Source organism: Cheilinus undulatus, linkage group 4, assembly GCF_018320785.1.
Source record: "Cheilinus undulatus linkage group 4, ASM1832078v1, whole genome shotgun sequence".
Classification (NCBI taxonomy): Eukaryota; Metazoa; Chordata; class Actinopteri; order Labriformes; family Labridae; genus Cheilinus; species Cheilinus undulatus.
In genome coordinates, this window is record NC_054868.1 from 21,980,644 (window position 1) to 21,994,034 (window position 13,391).

The 13,391-nt window shown below is 38.4% G+C and overlaps 2 protein-coding genes across 3 annotated transcripts; one reads left to right on the forward strand and one right to left on the reverse strand.

Moving 5' to 3' along the window:
- Positions 1–310: 310 nt before the first annotated feature.
- On the forward strand, positions 311–6,600 carry LOC121508603 (NAD(P)(+)--arginine ADP-ribosyltransferase 2-like). Its single transcript, XM_041785560.1, has 3 exons — positions 311–361; positions 1,997–2,082; positions 5,201–6,600. Exons 2-3 carry the CDS (start codon positions 2,002–2,004, stop codon positions 6,038–6,040), a joined length of 921 nt encoding a protein of 306 aa, XP_041641494.1. The 5' UTR covers positions 311–361; positions 1,997–2,001; the 3' UTR covers positions 6,041–6,600.
- Positions 6,601–7,346: 746 nt separating this feature from the next.
- Positions 7,347–12,411, reverse strand: xpa (xeroderma pigmentosum, complementation group A). Of its 2 annotated transcripts, none has more exons than XM_041784330.1 (5): positions 12,024–12,411; positions 11,840–11,945; positions 9,300–9,465; positions 8,343–8,460; positions 7,347–8,234 (listed from the first exon to the last, which is right to left on the reverse strand). In XM_041784330.1, exons 1-5 carry the CDS (start codon positions 12,304–12,306, stop codon positions 8,080–8,082), a joined length of 828 nt encoding a protein of 275 aa, XP_041640264.1. In that variant the 5' UTR covers positions 12,307–12,411; the 3' UTR covers positions 7,347–8,079. The 2 variants fall into 2 exon arrangements, with proteins under 2 accessions (XP_041640264.1, XP_041640265.1); XM_041784331.1 differs by having other exon boundaries at positions 8,094–8,234; positions 8,343–8,473.
- Positions 12,412–13,391: the final 980 nt, after the last annotated feature.

A 13,391-nucleotide genomic window follows, 5' to 3' on the forward strand; every position in this document is an offset into this window, starting at 1 on the left:
TTAGTCTAGTGATCTGTTTTGGGAAAGTTTGTGTCTGCATTAAAATGGGCTTTCCTAAGAAGGGTTTGGTTTGACACACATTTCACCAGTGTGGTGATTTCAGCAAACTTGGATTAGTTCAGTTTTTCCCAGCTTAAAATAAACATCACTTCTCCACTGATAAGTAAGGGGGAATTCATGCCTAATATATGCTTACACATGAGTATCACAAACTTCTTTCTGCTGTCATGAGCTAATCTTAGACCTTGGGTGTGTGCTATTTTATGTATCAAACAAAAGCAAAGACTATTCAGTCATACGACATCCTGACTGGTCATCTGTAAATGGTTATTCCAATATCGTTGAGCATTGCCAGCACAAGGTAGATTAAAACAAAGAAACTGAGCTGTCTGCTTCAGTACGATGAGTAAATGAGATTTTTTATGGTTGCAGCATTAAAACGAATTTCAAATAAACACCCTTACTGAAAAAAGCACTACATTTGATGTGAACACACTTGCAAATATCCCAAGTGTATCGCACAGTAAAATATTTCAATTTTTTTTTGAACATCTTGATTATAATGGCTTACCACTCATAAAACCGTATCTTTAAATATTAGAATATTGTGTGAAACTCTTACTTAGTGTCTGTTCAGTTTATTAAAAGGCTCCAACTCAACACCTGCAAAGGTTTCCTGAGCCTTTTGTTCTTACCGTGGTTCAGTCCACACAACCACAGTCATGGGAAGACTGACAGTTGTACAGAAGACAATCATGCACTTCTTTAACAAGGAGGGTAAGCCACAGGAGCTATTCACTGAAAGGCCGTGCTGTTCTCAGAGGGAATATCGATGCATATTCATGGAAAGTTGACTGGAAGAGAAAAGTGTGGTCAAAGGTGAAAAAGCAACAGGGATGAGCACAACATTCAGAGAATTGTCAAAGCAGATTCAAGAACATAAAGGAGCTTCACAAGAAGAGGACTGAGGCTGGAGTCAGTGTATCAAGAGCCACCGCACACAGACGGAGATAGTCTTCAAGTGTCCTGTTCCTAGTTTGGAGCCAATCCTGACCCACAGAAGTCGCACGCTTCTCACCAGGGCTAAGGAGCAAAAGAACTTGACTGTTGCTCAGTGGTCCAAAGTCCTGTTTTCAGATGGAAGTCAAGGTCCCAGAGTCTGGAGGGAGATCGGGGAGGAACAGAACCCTTTAGTGCCTGAAGTCCAGTATTTTCAGTTTGCTTCGTTTGAAGTCCAGAGTCACGCTGTCAGCTTTCTACCAGGAGATTTGACCGCTTCATCCGTCAATCTGCAGAGAAGCTTTCTGCAGATACTGATTTCCTTTTCCAGCAGAAACCAACAACCAAGAACTGAGTGCATAAATGAACATAATTTTCAAGAAGGCTGACATTCCTGTATCAAATCTGTTTTTAAATTGGTTTGTAATCTAATATTTTTAGAGTGGATTTTTAATTACCTGTAAGCTGTACTCAAGATCTATATTTTATGTTGTGTGTGATGAACCTGGGATATGAGGGAATTTTACTTGAAATTAAATTAACAGTTAAAAAAAAAATGAACCTTTTTCATGATTTTGTAATTTTTTGAGATGGACCTTTATAACTGGAAAATACAGAAAAAAAGTTCTGCCCATGTTTATGTAGAGTAGTTTTTATGTAACATTAGAAAACTAACTTTTGAAACTTGAGTTGCATCTTCCTTGAACTAAAGTGAACCAAACTATCTCTTGCTGCCTTAAAATTATTCTGAGAAATCTGTGGAAACTACATGGGTGGGTTTTAGTGGACAGGCTTTTTTTTTTTACAGCTCTACTCCACCCTGATTCAGGACAACCCCCCCCTCTAGCTATGACTTAAAAGAGGAGCAGCATCTTACACAGCAAAGATCTGATACGTGTGCAGATACAGCAGCTGCTGAGTTGTACTTTTTTTTTCACTTAGTTTTGTGACCCAAAGAAGTGATTTTTAAATATTTGTGTCCTTTTTTTTTCTCCAGGTAACATGCTGAACGTCAGAAGTATGTTGGTGTTTGTTGTCCTCTGCTGCCTCTGTGTCAGGATAACCCCTCTAAATGCAAATCTGGTAAGAACAGAATACAGATGGATGTTTATGTGAAGCACTGACCAGCTTCTTAAGACTATGTGCGCTGTAGTTCTAAAAATGTACAGTTAAAACATGACTTGGGCTTAGATATTTAAAATGGCAGTGTTAAATTGATTAAACTGGAGGTTAAAAAACAGTACATGGGTCTGGACAAAAATACTGGCTGATTTAGGTAACAGCATCTGGAACTTTGAAAGCTTTCGAGAAAAGTTGGAGTAGCTCCAGTACCTTTAAGTTTTTATTCCCTCTTTCATACAAGTACAGATAGAATCCCTATATCACATTAATACACTAAAGCTTTTATGAGGAATGCAATAATTAACTCCAACATGATGGGTGTCATGAAACCTGGTTCACAGATGATTTCATCATGGTTTTCTGTGATTTTCTAAACTTGGAGACATTTGAAGTCAAAATCAGAATTTATTTAAATTTTCTGGCTTCAAAAATGTAAGCATACTTTTTTTTTCCAGTTATCAATACAAATACCTCGAAATCTGATTTTGTGTCATTGTTTTTTATTGTCCCTATTTATCTATTTTTTAATCAATCTTTCATTGTAATATGAGGTATCATTCCAACCCCTTTTTTATTGTGTTTACTGGGAATTTGTAGAATCTGAATTTGTTGAAATACATGAAACACAAAAATTAAACTAATAGGTGTTAAGCAAACACACCGCCTGCAATAAAAAAGTCAACTTTACATCATCTGGATTCTGGTGGGGATTGCGTATTTTAACCCTTTATCCTAATTTAGATGAAATGTCATTGTGATTACCAACATTTGCTTTCAGATGAAATTTTGTACATACACAACCACTTGAGCCAATGTGACCGGTTTTATTCTTGCTAAATCTGTGAGGAACATCTGCAATGATTTGGCACCTCCTGTGGGCAAAGCAGTATTTTAATCGTTGATTTTGACCCGTACATGAATATAACATAACCAGTTCAACAAACAAATGGGTGAATTCTGGTTGAGTGGGGTACTGAAACAAAAATGCTTAATATCTCACCCAGTGAATTAAACATTTTTTCTGAGCCCTTGCTGGGATGCCACATAAAAAAAATTTGCACAACCTTATAGATTTGACATCATGTAAGTAGGCAGGACAAGCACGTAACAGGAGGGTGACCCTGTCATTGATGAAGTGAGGAAAATGACCAAAAGTTCAGCTCATTTTTATCTTGAGTCCTCTCATTTTACTTTACTTTTAGTCAAGACACTTATTTTCTTTGAACTAATTTAATCAGCAATATTGTAAAATTAATATGAATGTAAAACATTCATATTAATGCATTATTAGTAATACAGTATTGTCATTTTGAATATAATTATTAAAATAATGACAAATATGTACTGTGCAGAAATATAGATTCTGTGTGATCTGAAAATGTTAAGTTTAAAGCTTATTGAACTGTTCTTTATACTGCTCCCTCGTGGAGCATAAAAAGGCAACTCTACACAAGCTTCACAAGCTTACAATGACTAACCTTTCAAAGCAGATGGATCCGCCCGTTTCCGTGTTTCTCACTGGCGAATCCATTTAGCAAAGCTCCCATCTGAACTGTTTGTGCCCGGTTTGAAAGTGACAGGACCAATCAGCGTCAAGGGGCGGTACTTTCAGGCGCGGCAGAGTTGTGAAGTATGCAGCAACAGGAGGCCTGTGCAATAATGGCGGAAGACATTAGCGTGGATCTTGCTAAAGTACCAGTTTTATCAGTTTTATCACTTGACAATATTTCTTTGTTAAAAGAACAAAGAACAGCATTGAGTTGTTTTCTTTTCAAAAACGACAAGTCGTGTACTGACATGTCTACAGATGCCATGTTTTGCGTCCCTTCAGTGGGGGCGCAAATCAGAAGCGGCTACAGCACGTGTTTTGTTGCTCTAATTGGCCCGTAAAGAGGTGACAGACACAACGTTCATCCAATCACATTCTGAGTTTTTCTTCAAAGGCTCTGTCCTTTCCCAAACACTGCCTATGAGTGGTTTACCAGATGGATGTGTAAAACAAATCCATCTGGCTTGTCAGGTCAGACAATGTGGCTATGAAGATTGAAAAAAATCTTTTGAGCAAGTGAGATTTTGTAAAGCAGAAATTTACATTTCCAGGTTCTCTAAAGAACAAAGTAATCTGCAGACTGAAGAACTTTCAGAACTCTATTATTATACTGCCGACTTATCCCAGTTATAGTGGTGTACGATACCAGTCATCCCTGTGGAGACACTGGTATAGATGTCTAATAATTTGGGAGTAATTTTGTTCATTCGTTGATTGCAAAAACAAACAAACAAACAAACAAACAAACAAAAAAAAAAACAATATAAATCAAACAATATAAAAATAAACTTCTGTGTCTGCTAATAAAGATGATAATAATGCCTGTCATGGCCAGGACATTCTTGTAAATGAGTTTTTTAATCTTAATATTTTCTTTCCTGGTTGAATAAATTCAAATAAAATAAATAAAAAAATATCATGGGCTTTATGTCTACCAGTCCTGCACTAATATTCTAGTCTTGTTTTAGTCTTCCTGACAAAAACTGTAACTTTATTTTTTGTCAGTTTTTATCACCAAATTTTTTTTAGCTTGTAGTCTAGTCTTCCTCAAGGAAAGAAGTTTGTCGACTAACAGAATAAAAACTGCACAATAGCTTCAACCAGTGATTAACTGCTCCTGTCCCAATCACCCAAAGTTTACCAGAAAAAATATGTTTTGGGCCAGTCCCCATAAATTTGTTTGCCATTTACCCTTTTTCTCCCCAGCCAACATCTTCAGGGTTACAAAGTGTCATGTGTTGGAAAGCAAAAAGAAGACAAGAATTCAAAAATTCTGCCTGCCCCCGAAATGGGGTAGAAAAGCCTTTATTTTGGCAGCTATTTAAGAAGTTTAAACAATAACAATATAGAAAATAGTAATTTATCAACTGGTCTTGCTTGCTCTTATAGCTTAGAAAGAGTATTATGAGTACTTCAATCTTTTTCATGATTATTTCTACACATCTCACAAGACAGGCTTTAAGATTTGGCTAATGGAAAGCAGAAAAGCCCCTTCTAAAAAACTCTGCCCATGTGCTGTCTTCTTTACAGGGGGACAAAGAGAACCCACGTTCAGCATCTGAACATCCTGTTGGGCGCCACAACATTTCCATCCATGCTGCCACAGAGAAATCTTCCAATACTTCTTTAGATGTCTCTGGTGTCTCACTGCAAGTCCCATCAGCCCTGTCCTGGCTCATCAGGATCCCTCTTAGCTTGTCCCCTGACTCTGTAGACGACATGTACTACGGCTGCTCCCACAGGATGCTGATCAAAGTGAAGCGTCACTACCTCCCACTGAGCACCAGAGAGGGCCTGGACTCTACTTACACCAAACTCTGTGCTCTGAAAGCCATGAAGACTAAGGACTTCTATGACCGGCTGTCCTGGAATCACTTTAGGGCCCTGTGTGCCTACACAGCCGGCTCATATGACAACTTAAACCGAGCAGTCCGCAGAGGAAAGGCCTCCTACAAGACCTCCTTTGAGTTCCACGCCCTTCACTTTCTACTTTCAGATGCCATCAGACTCCTAAAACTCAACCAGAGAAGCTGCTATACGAGCTACAGAAGAAGCAAACTGCTCTTCAGCGGTGAATCTGGACAAACTGTACGCTTCGGATCGTTCGCCTCCAGCTCCCTCAACAAGGACCTGCGGCAGTTTGGACGAAGGACCTGCTTTGAGATCCACACTTGTTTTGGTGCCTACCTGAAGTCATACTCTGACTTTGACTCAGATGAGGACGAAGTGCTGATTCCTCCGTATGAGATGTTCACTATAGTGTCTGTGGACATGTCAGGAGAGAATGACTTAAACTGTGATGTTTTGTTCAGGCTGGAAACTGCTGGAGTTTACAGCAGTCTCAACTGTCAGGCTGTGGACTTGCCTTAAAAATCAGTGTTCAGTTTTAAAATATAATTTAATAAATAAGAATGTGAAACCTCATTTGTTACCTTTATCGTGATGAAAAAATATTTAAACAATGACACACTTTTAGAGCGAATTAAAGGTTTATTCTTGACCTTGGACCTGTGAGTTTAGCAGAACAATCTTCAATAGTTGTCCAAAGTCTTTTGCAAAAGATTACTATTACCTAGAGACATCTGCAAGTTTGTTATAACACAGGATGTGTGTTTTTAATCCTGTGTGAATCAATCATGTCTGTAATTTGCCAAGTAGAAAATCCAGGGCAAATTACCTTCCTATTTAGCAGCTGGCTGTGGTTGCTTGCAATGCTGTTTGTGTGAGCACCCAGGTTGTGCACAACCTTCAGACTGGACATGCAATGATTATGCATAGGAAGGCATTCAAAGCTATATATATATATCTCAATATCTTATGTTAATGTGTAATATGTCTTTTCTTTAAGTATTCCCTTAAACAGGCATCATGTAAATACACTGAAATATTTAATTCATAAGTTTCTCACAGATCCTTACTGTAAATCGTGTTAATTTGTAGACAAATTTGTGACTCAGAAACAATAAAAAAGCCAGAAGCTATTATGAAGAGCCTTTTAATTTTTCAATAATCTAGAAATTCATTTTGCAAATATTTAAATATGTTTTACACATTTTCAATGTCACTACAACCTTTCAGGTGCGATCAAACTAAGTACTTAACTATCAGCAAGTTAAGACAGTGGACAGTGAAGTCATTTCCTCACAGCCTAGATCTCAAATTGTATCACTGAACTCACAGAAACTTACTGAAATGGACAACATGATCACACCTGACAGTGTAAATGTTAAACGGTCATTTGTTAATGAGACTGATGAGATAATCTTACTGTAACAAAGGGTAACATGTTTCTAACTTGATGGCCCTGTGTATGAATGAGATAGGACTTTTTACCCGTGATATTGAGTTGAATAAGGCCACCGAAGTCATGAGAGGTTAACTCTTCCACTAAACACAGTGACAGTAAACACATCATGATGCAGACGAACACCTGGATTCAAAATTGTGTCCCAGTACATGAAATGGATCCTTGTTTCTTAAAAGCAGCAGTATTAGTCATAATGCCCAGACATAAAGAGGTTCCTACATTATACATTACTTTCTATCCATGGCAGTATTTTCAAGCATTAACACTGTGCTTTTCCTGATTTGCCTATTGACAGAGGGATTCGACAGAAAACAGGAAGTGTAGCAATAAGCAGTGGACCATAAAGGCTGGCTAAGTAGATGCTAAAAATAAAGAGAGCAAAGAGTTGTTTTTAATAATACTAACGATGAAGGAGAAACATGAGCATCTCAGCAGAGCGATTTTGGCCCCTTGTGTGTGAAAAGGTGGAGTGATCGACAAATGAATTGGAAAAAAATGCAAGAAAAATACTTATAAAAATAAAAAAACATGGACTAGACCAGTGGTTCTCAACTGGTCCGGCCTCAGGACCCACTGGTCTGTCTTAGGACAGATTGCGACCCCAGTTTCCAAAAAATGTTCAACAACACATGTTTAGTTAATTGAGTATGTCACAGTTTGGAACATGATTGGACCAAAAAAACCTGATATAAAAAAAGAAAAGAGGCAAAACTGACACATTTTATATCCTCTTTCCCCATCATTATGTGTCAACTTTTGCCAAATTTCCAAAGAACTTGTGAAAGAACTTCATTATCATGGGAAAAGTAGCCATTTATTGCAAGAATGGGAGATAAATAAGTTGAAATATTGATCAAATAAGGTAATAAAAGGTACTGATGCATGTCCAATAAGGACTACAGGACTTTAGCCACCATTTTTATTTTCAGACATGTAGTCGCGACCCACTGAAAACTGCCTTGCGACCCACTTTTAGATCCTGACCCACCAATTGAGAACCACTGAACTAGACTGTAGTTGAAAGAAGTTTGTGAAGGTTTTTGTTCCAGTTACAGCACCAAAAACCTGCTCCTTATACACTGAACAGTCAGTGCAGGGGAGTTTACATCTTCTCATAAGTGAGTTCATGTCCACAGGTGGTGCAGGTTTTCTTGTACAGGTCCTCCTCTGGATCCACTACCTCCTCTGGTCCATACTGATGCTGGTGTACGCTGGTGTCTTTGGTCCACATGCTGCTCCTCACAGCCCTGCGCAGCTCTGAGATACATGAAACATTTGGACTAATTATAACCGTCCACCTCAATGTCAAAAAATATGACTAAACTGGTTTTAATGGTTTTCTTTAAACTCAGACAAGAAACCAACCTTTGACCTTCTTATTGAATCGTTTTTGTTTCTGCACCTCCCGGTTCTCCTCCCTCGTCTCTCTGGCCTCCTCGAGAGCCTCCTCTGAACCCCACACCTCCATGCACCTTTTCTCCACCTGCGTAAATGGACTTTTAATGTTCAATCTTTCCATTTTCAATCTTCTATTGTATGATTGTGTATTAATGTATCACAAAATGTAAAAAAATAAAAATATAACTAAAATTTCCCAAATACTGTTGCATCTAGGGCTACGCTAGGATGCTGCATAATTAATCTAATCACAATCGCAATCATGATGACAGGCTTTGCAGTTCTCATTAAAGGCTAGAATTATTTTTGTATTCAGAAGTACTTCAAAGGATTACAAAAATGCCTGAAGAAAGTCCTTCAAAGTTTACAGCAGTCCCACTATTGCACTTTTTAGAAGTATTTCAAAGGCTTTATTAGATAAACAACTTGAAACGTCAAATTGACAAAAATACAGCAGCAAAATCTTACACCAGAGAAGCTTCAACCACAGGATTCCTGCCATCGTGCCAAAACCTCTTATCTCCAAAATCACCCCTTTTCAGTGAATTAAAACAACACTGAATGTCGACAGTCAGCTTCTTTTTGACACTTTTTTAATTGGTTTAAAATGTTTAAAACCCACTGACAGATGTAAGGGTGACCAATAGCACTGATCTGATTCATGAAAAAAAATAAAATGATGAAAATGGAGGTATGAGGTTTTAGGCCAGCAAAGCTAATTAAAATCAATTGTGCTTATTGTTTTCTTAAACAGTATGGTTCTTTACATGTGTTTTTATAACCAAGCCAATATGATGCATGGTTTAAAATGAAAAACTCTGGATCTCATTCATCACAATTATTTGGATACTAACAGCGCATTAATACATAAATCCCACATAAATACACATATTTTCATAACCTCTCATATTAAGCAAGAGATACCTGTAGTTTGAGGTAGAGCTTCATGTCTCCCCAGCGTGGGTTGTGAGGGTTTTTCTTTAGAACAAACCGGAGTGGAGGCTCTCTCTTGTCCAGGTCACAGTCCTTCAGCAGGTAGTTTTGCTTGGCCTCTGATCTGGTGATCAGCTTGTGTTTCTCCTCATTGTCTCTGGAGAACAATGAGGTTTGCACTGTTAATCCATCAAATTAATTTACAGTAAATTGAAAACCAAATTAAAGAAAAAATGAATGTTAAAGTAAGAAATAGAAAACTGTGAGAGCTCAGAATTTGCAAGGCCAGGTTTTCATCTTAAAAAGTTTAGTTTTGATCAAAATGGTGTGAATTTGGAACTTATATATTTTCCCACTTAGGATAACATCATTGCTCTTTGTTTTGTGAAGGTTTTTCAAATCATCCTGATCCAGTTAAAGCATTTTAAGATCAACAGATCTAGGCAGCAAGTGTCTTTCATGACTTAGGGTAGAAGTTCTGTTAGGTACAAGAGGCATACCAAACATTTTAAGTGTTTCTATTTTAAAAGGCAGAAAAAACATCATCAGAAACATTTTTTAAAAATCAGTCAGACCTCATTAGACTCGCATCTAATAAAGAAAAAACAAACAAATATTTTCATATGATTAACAGACACCGGACCACAAGACGACAGCGGGACTTAACCCCACCATGACCTTTATTTTGCAAAACCACACTTACTGTTTAAAATTGTGACATTGTCATCAATATATATATTGATAACTGATGGCTGCAAATAAAAATGTAAGATTCATTTTGACTTGAGGTGCCACAAAACCAGAATTTTGAATTTAGATAGGATACTAATTACAATTAAACATCGATACTTGTTTAGATACCACTGCAGCAAAAATGCTCTCCCAGACACCAAAAACTGCCTTAATTTTTTATCTAATTTTCTAAATTTCCAACCTGCACATACGAAAGGTTCATTACACAGTAAACCCACATCATTCAAAAATTTGACACACTGTTTATAGTAATAAGAAGAATCATAAAGAAAGTAATTTATAGGGCCTGCCTAAAATCAAATATTTCCTTTGAATAATCATTAATAACTTGGAGGTAAGGACTGCAGTGATTCTGCACACTGTGATTTCTTTTTTTGTGGTTTGGTTTATTTCAAGGATGTCAGTGTTTGTCTAGGGCTGTGAGGCTGTCATCAGTTCAAAGGCTGGGATGTAAAGGAAAACTTTTAGGGACCAGGAGACATCGCTGCCTCTCTCCTCTGCTTTTTAACTGTCTGTAAAGTGCAGCTCAGACTACAAGAAATTTTTTTGGCCTTTGACAATGGCACCATGACAGACCACGCAACATAAATCTTGTCCCGTCTTGGCTGACAGCCTGACCACACTACAAGTGTGATCCCGACCGCTCATTGTATGCTTACGCCACCACTGCCCCCGCAACTGTGTGAAAGTTCACAGGCTGTCGGGTCAAAGACTGTCAATCAGCTACGACAGAAGTACTCTTTGTGATGTAAGCTGTCTTTTGCTTGGAAAAGAAGAAAACACAGTACGATTATAACATCTATGAACTCGTCCTGATGTACCAAGAGGAGGATAATATGGACTGGCTACTGTTCAGATAGAGCTTGAGGTATGAATGGGATTATATAAAGCAAATAAAATCTAGTTAGCCTAGCAAATGCTTACAGTTTTACTGTTTGAACACAAAAGATCCCTGGAGGGATAAAAAGAGGGGACTCAATCTGGTAAATGATGATGCAAAGATGAAGAGCAAATGTTGTCTTAGTGGTAGGGTAGTCTTGTTGAATCATGGTCATGGAGTGTTTGGACGTTGATTATGTCACAATATAAGAGCGTTCGTTGTTCCTGACATTTGATGATAAGCTCCAACAATGCAGTCAGGCTAAAATCAGGCTGAATTTGTGTAGGCTGAGCTGGCCTTAACAGACACTAACATTAACAAGTGCACTGTTAAAGGATGCTAAAGAGACTTAATAAAATATATTCACTGAGTGGCAAATTAAACAATCAGCGAGGACAGAGGCTGAGACAAAGGGTGGAGTAGAGAGAGGAGTGCAGCGGGCTGAAAGAAGCATGTCTTCAGAAAATCAAACAATCCTGAACGTTCCCCTGTGTCTGTGCAAAGGTTATAGTGCATTTCGACTACTTTGGTTTAACAATCTGTGAACTTATGGCAGTTTGTTGTATTTTTCCCCTAAAGACCACATGCCAGGTTTGGTCGACTAAGAGTGCATCCAGCACGGCACTTCTCATGTTTTGACCACTAAGAGGGCACACTAGAATATATTTTGTCAAATTGTGTCCACTTCTAAGGCACTCATGAAGATTTTTTCCAACATAAGTGCACTAGAGGAGGTGACTGCCCCCCTCTCCTCACTCTGATACCACCAGTGTCCAACACACTATAACAAAAAAATATAGTTATAGTTCAAATCTTGCTTAAAACGTATCCAATTGATTACATCGAAACCAAAAGATACCAATAAGGGTAGATCCTGTGTGCAGGTGCTTGTGTTTACCTGCACTTGTCGCAGACACACAGGTCAAAGCTGTTGCTGAGATATGAGTCCATGAAGGGTTTTTCACAGTCATCACATACGAGGTAGTCAGGCTCGATGACTGGAGCTGGAAACATATGAATGTAAATAAGCGATCATATATGTGCTCTATAGTCATGACACACACCTACAAACACAGACTCACCTGGCTGATGAACAACCTTCCTGGTCCTCTGCTCCTCCTCTCCGCCCTCCTCCTCCTCGATGAAGAAGCCGGCGCCGGAGTCGATGGTCTTGGACACTTTGGCCGAGGTTGCTCCATCTACAGCGGACAAAGGACGACTCGCAAGTCGGGCTTGCCGGAGCATCAACGCTCTCTGCCGGTTTCTCTCGATCTTAGCCCGCATCGCTGCAGACAGCTCGGGCTTTGGTCTTTGATCAGGGCCGGGACCAGCAGGACCTAGTACCTCTGACTCTGATGGATCCATGCTGCTGTCTCAACTAGTGATCACTACATACAGAAAGATGAAATTACTCTTTGACTGTTTCATCCGACGTGCAGCGAAGCACCGCTATTATAAAACAGTTACATTCTTCCGGTTGTTTCTTCTTCTACTGTGTTTAAACTTTAAGCTACAATGCTGCCACCTGCTGTCTCGGAAGTAACAGTGGCTTTACCCGACTGTAGGAAAGCAAAGAAACTTTACCCCCGGTTTCAAAGGTAATTAAAATCATTATACTTTTCACATCTTCGCTGCAACCTCCATGGTTCAGAAATTAAGAAGAGTGAAAAACTGCAGTTCCTCGAGTGTCCAATTGAGGCTGGCTGGAGAAGCACCTGAAGTAATAGCACCCCATGTTAAAATTTTACTGCAGAATTAACATTTTTACAGTCTTGTTTGAAAAAGGGGGAGGTCAAAATAAAATGGTTAATATCTTCACGGGCACACACTGTATGGTGGGGGATTTTTTAAAACTCTTCTAATTTGGCTTTGAGAAAGACACACTTCTCAAACTCTTTCTCCCCTTTTTTGAAACACTAAACACAAATCCCAGTTTTAAATCCATTTTCTCATTATCTCTGATTCTAGTCAAAATCAAACAAAATAGATTTTTATAAGCCAGTCAAAGATTACAGTTTTCATAGCAGTGGACGTTTTTCATCCAGTCATTCTATGAGAAAAAAATGTCATCTTTCAGAACTACTTAAAATCTCATCTGAAATGTCTAGGGATGCACAATATTGGATTTTGCCGATATCCAATATGCTAATAATTACAAAAATGTTATTTCTGAAAGATTTATTTGTTTTTTTGCCTTGACTGATATGAGGACAGTGAAGAGAATAAAAAACAGGGATGAGAGAATTGGGGAAAGACATGCAGAATAAAAAAGGGAGAATGGCTGGATTCAAACCCAGGCCACATGCATGGGGTGCACCTTAAACCACTAGGCCATTTGCACCCCAGATTCACAATGTTATTATAGCTACTACCGATATCAATACCAGTGTGTTCAGATCTAAAACGTCAGTCCTTAGTGCACACAAATGAACAAATTTTAGTCCTTAAAA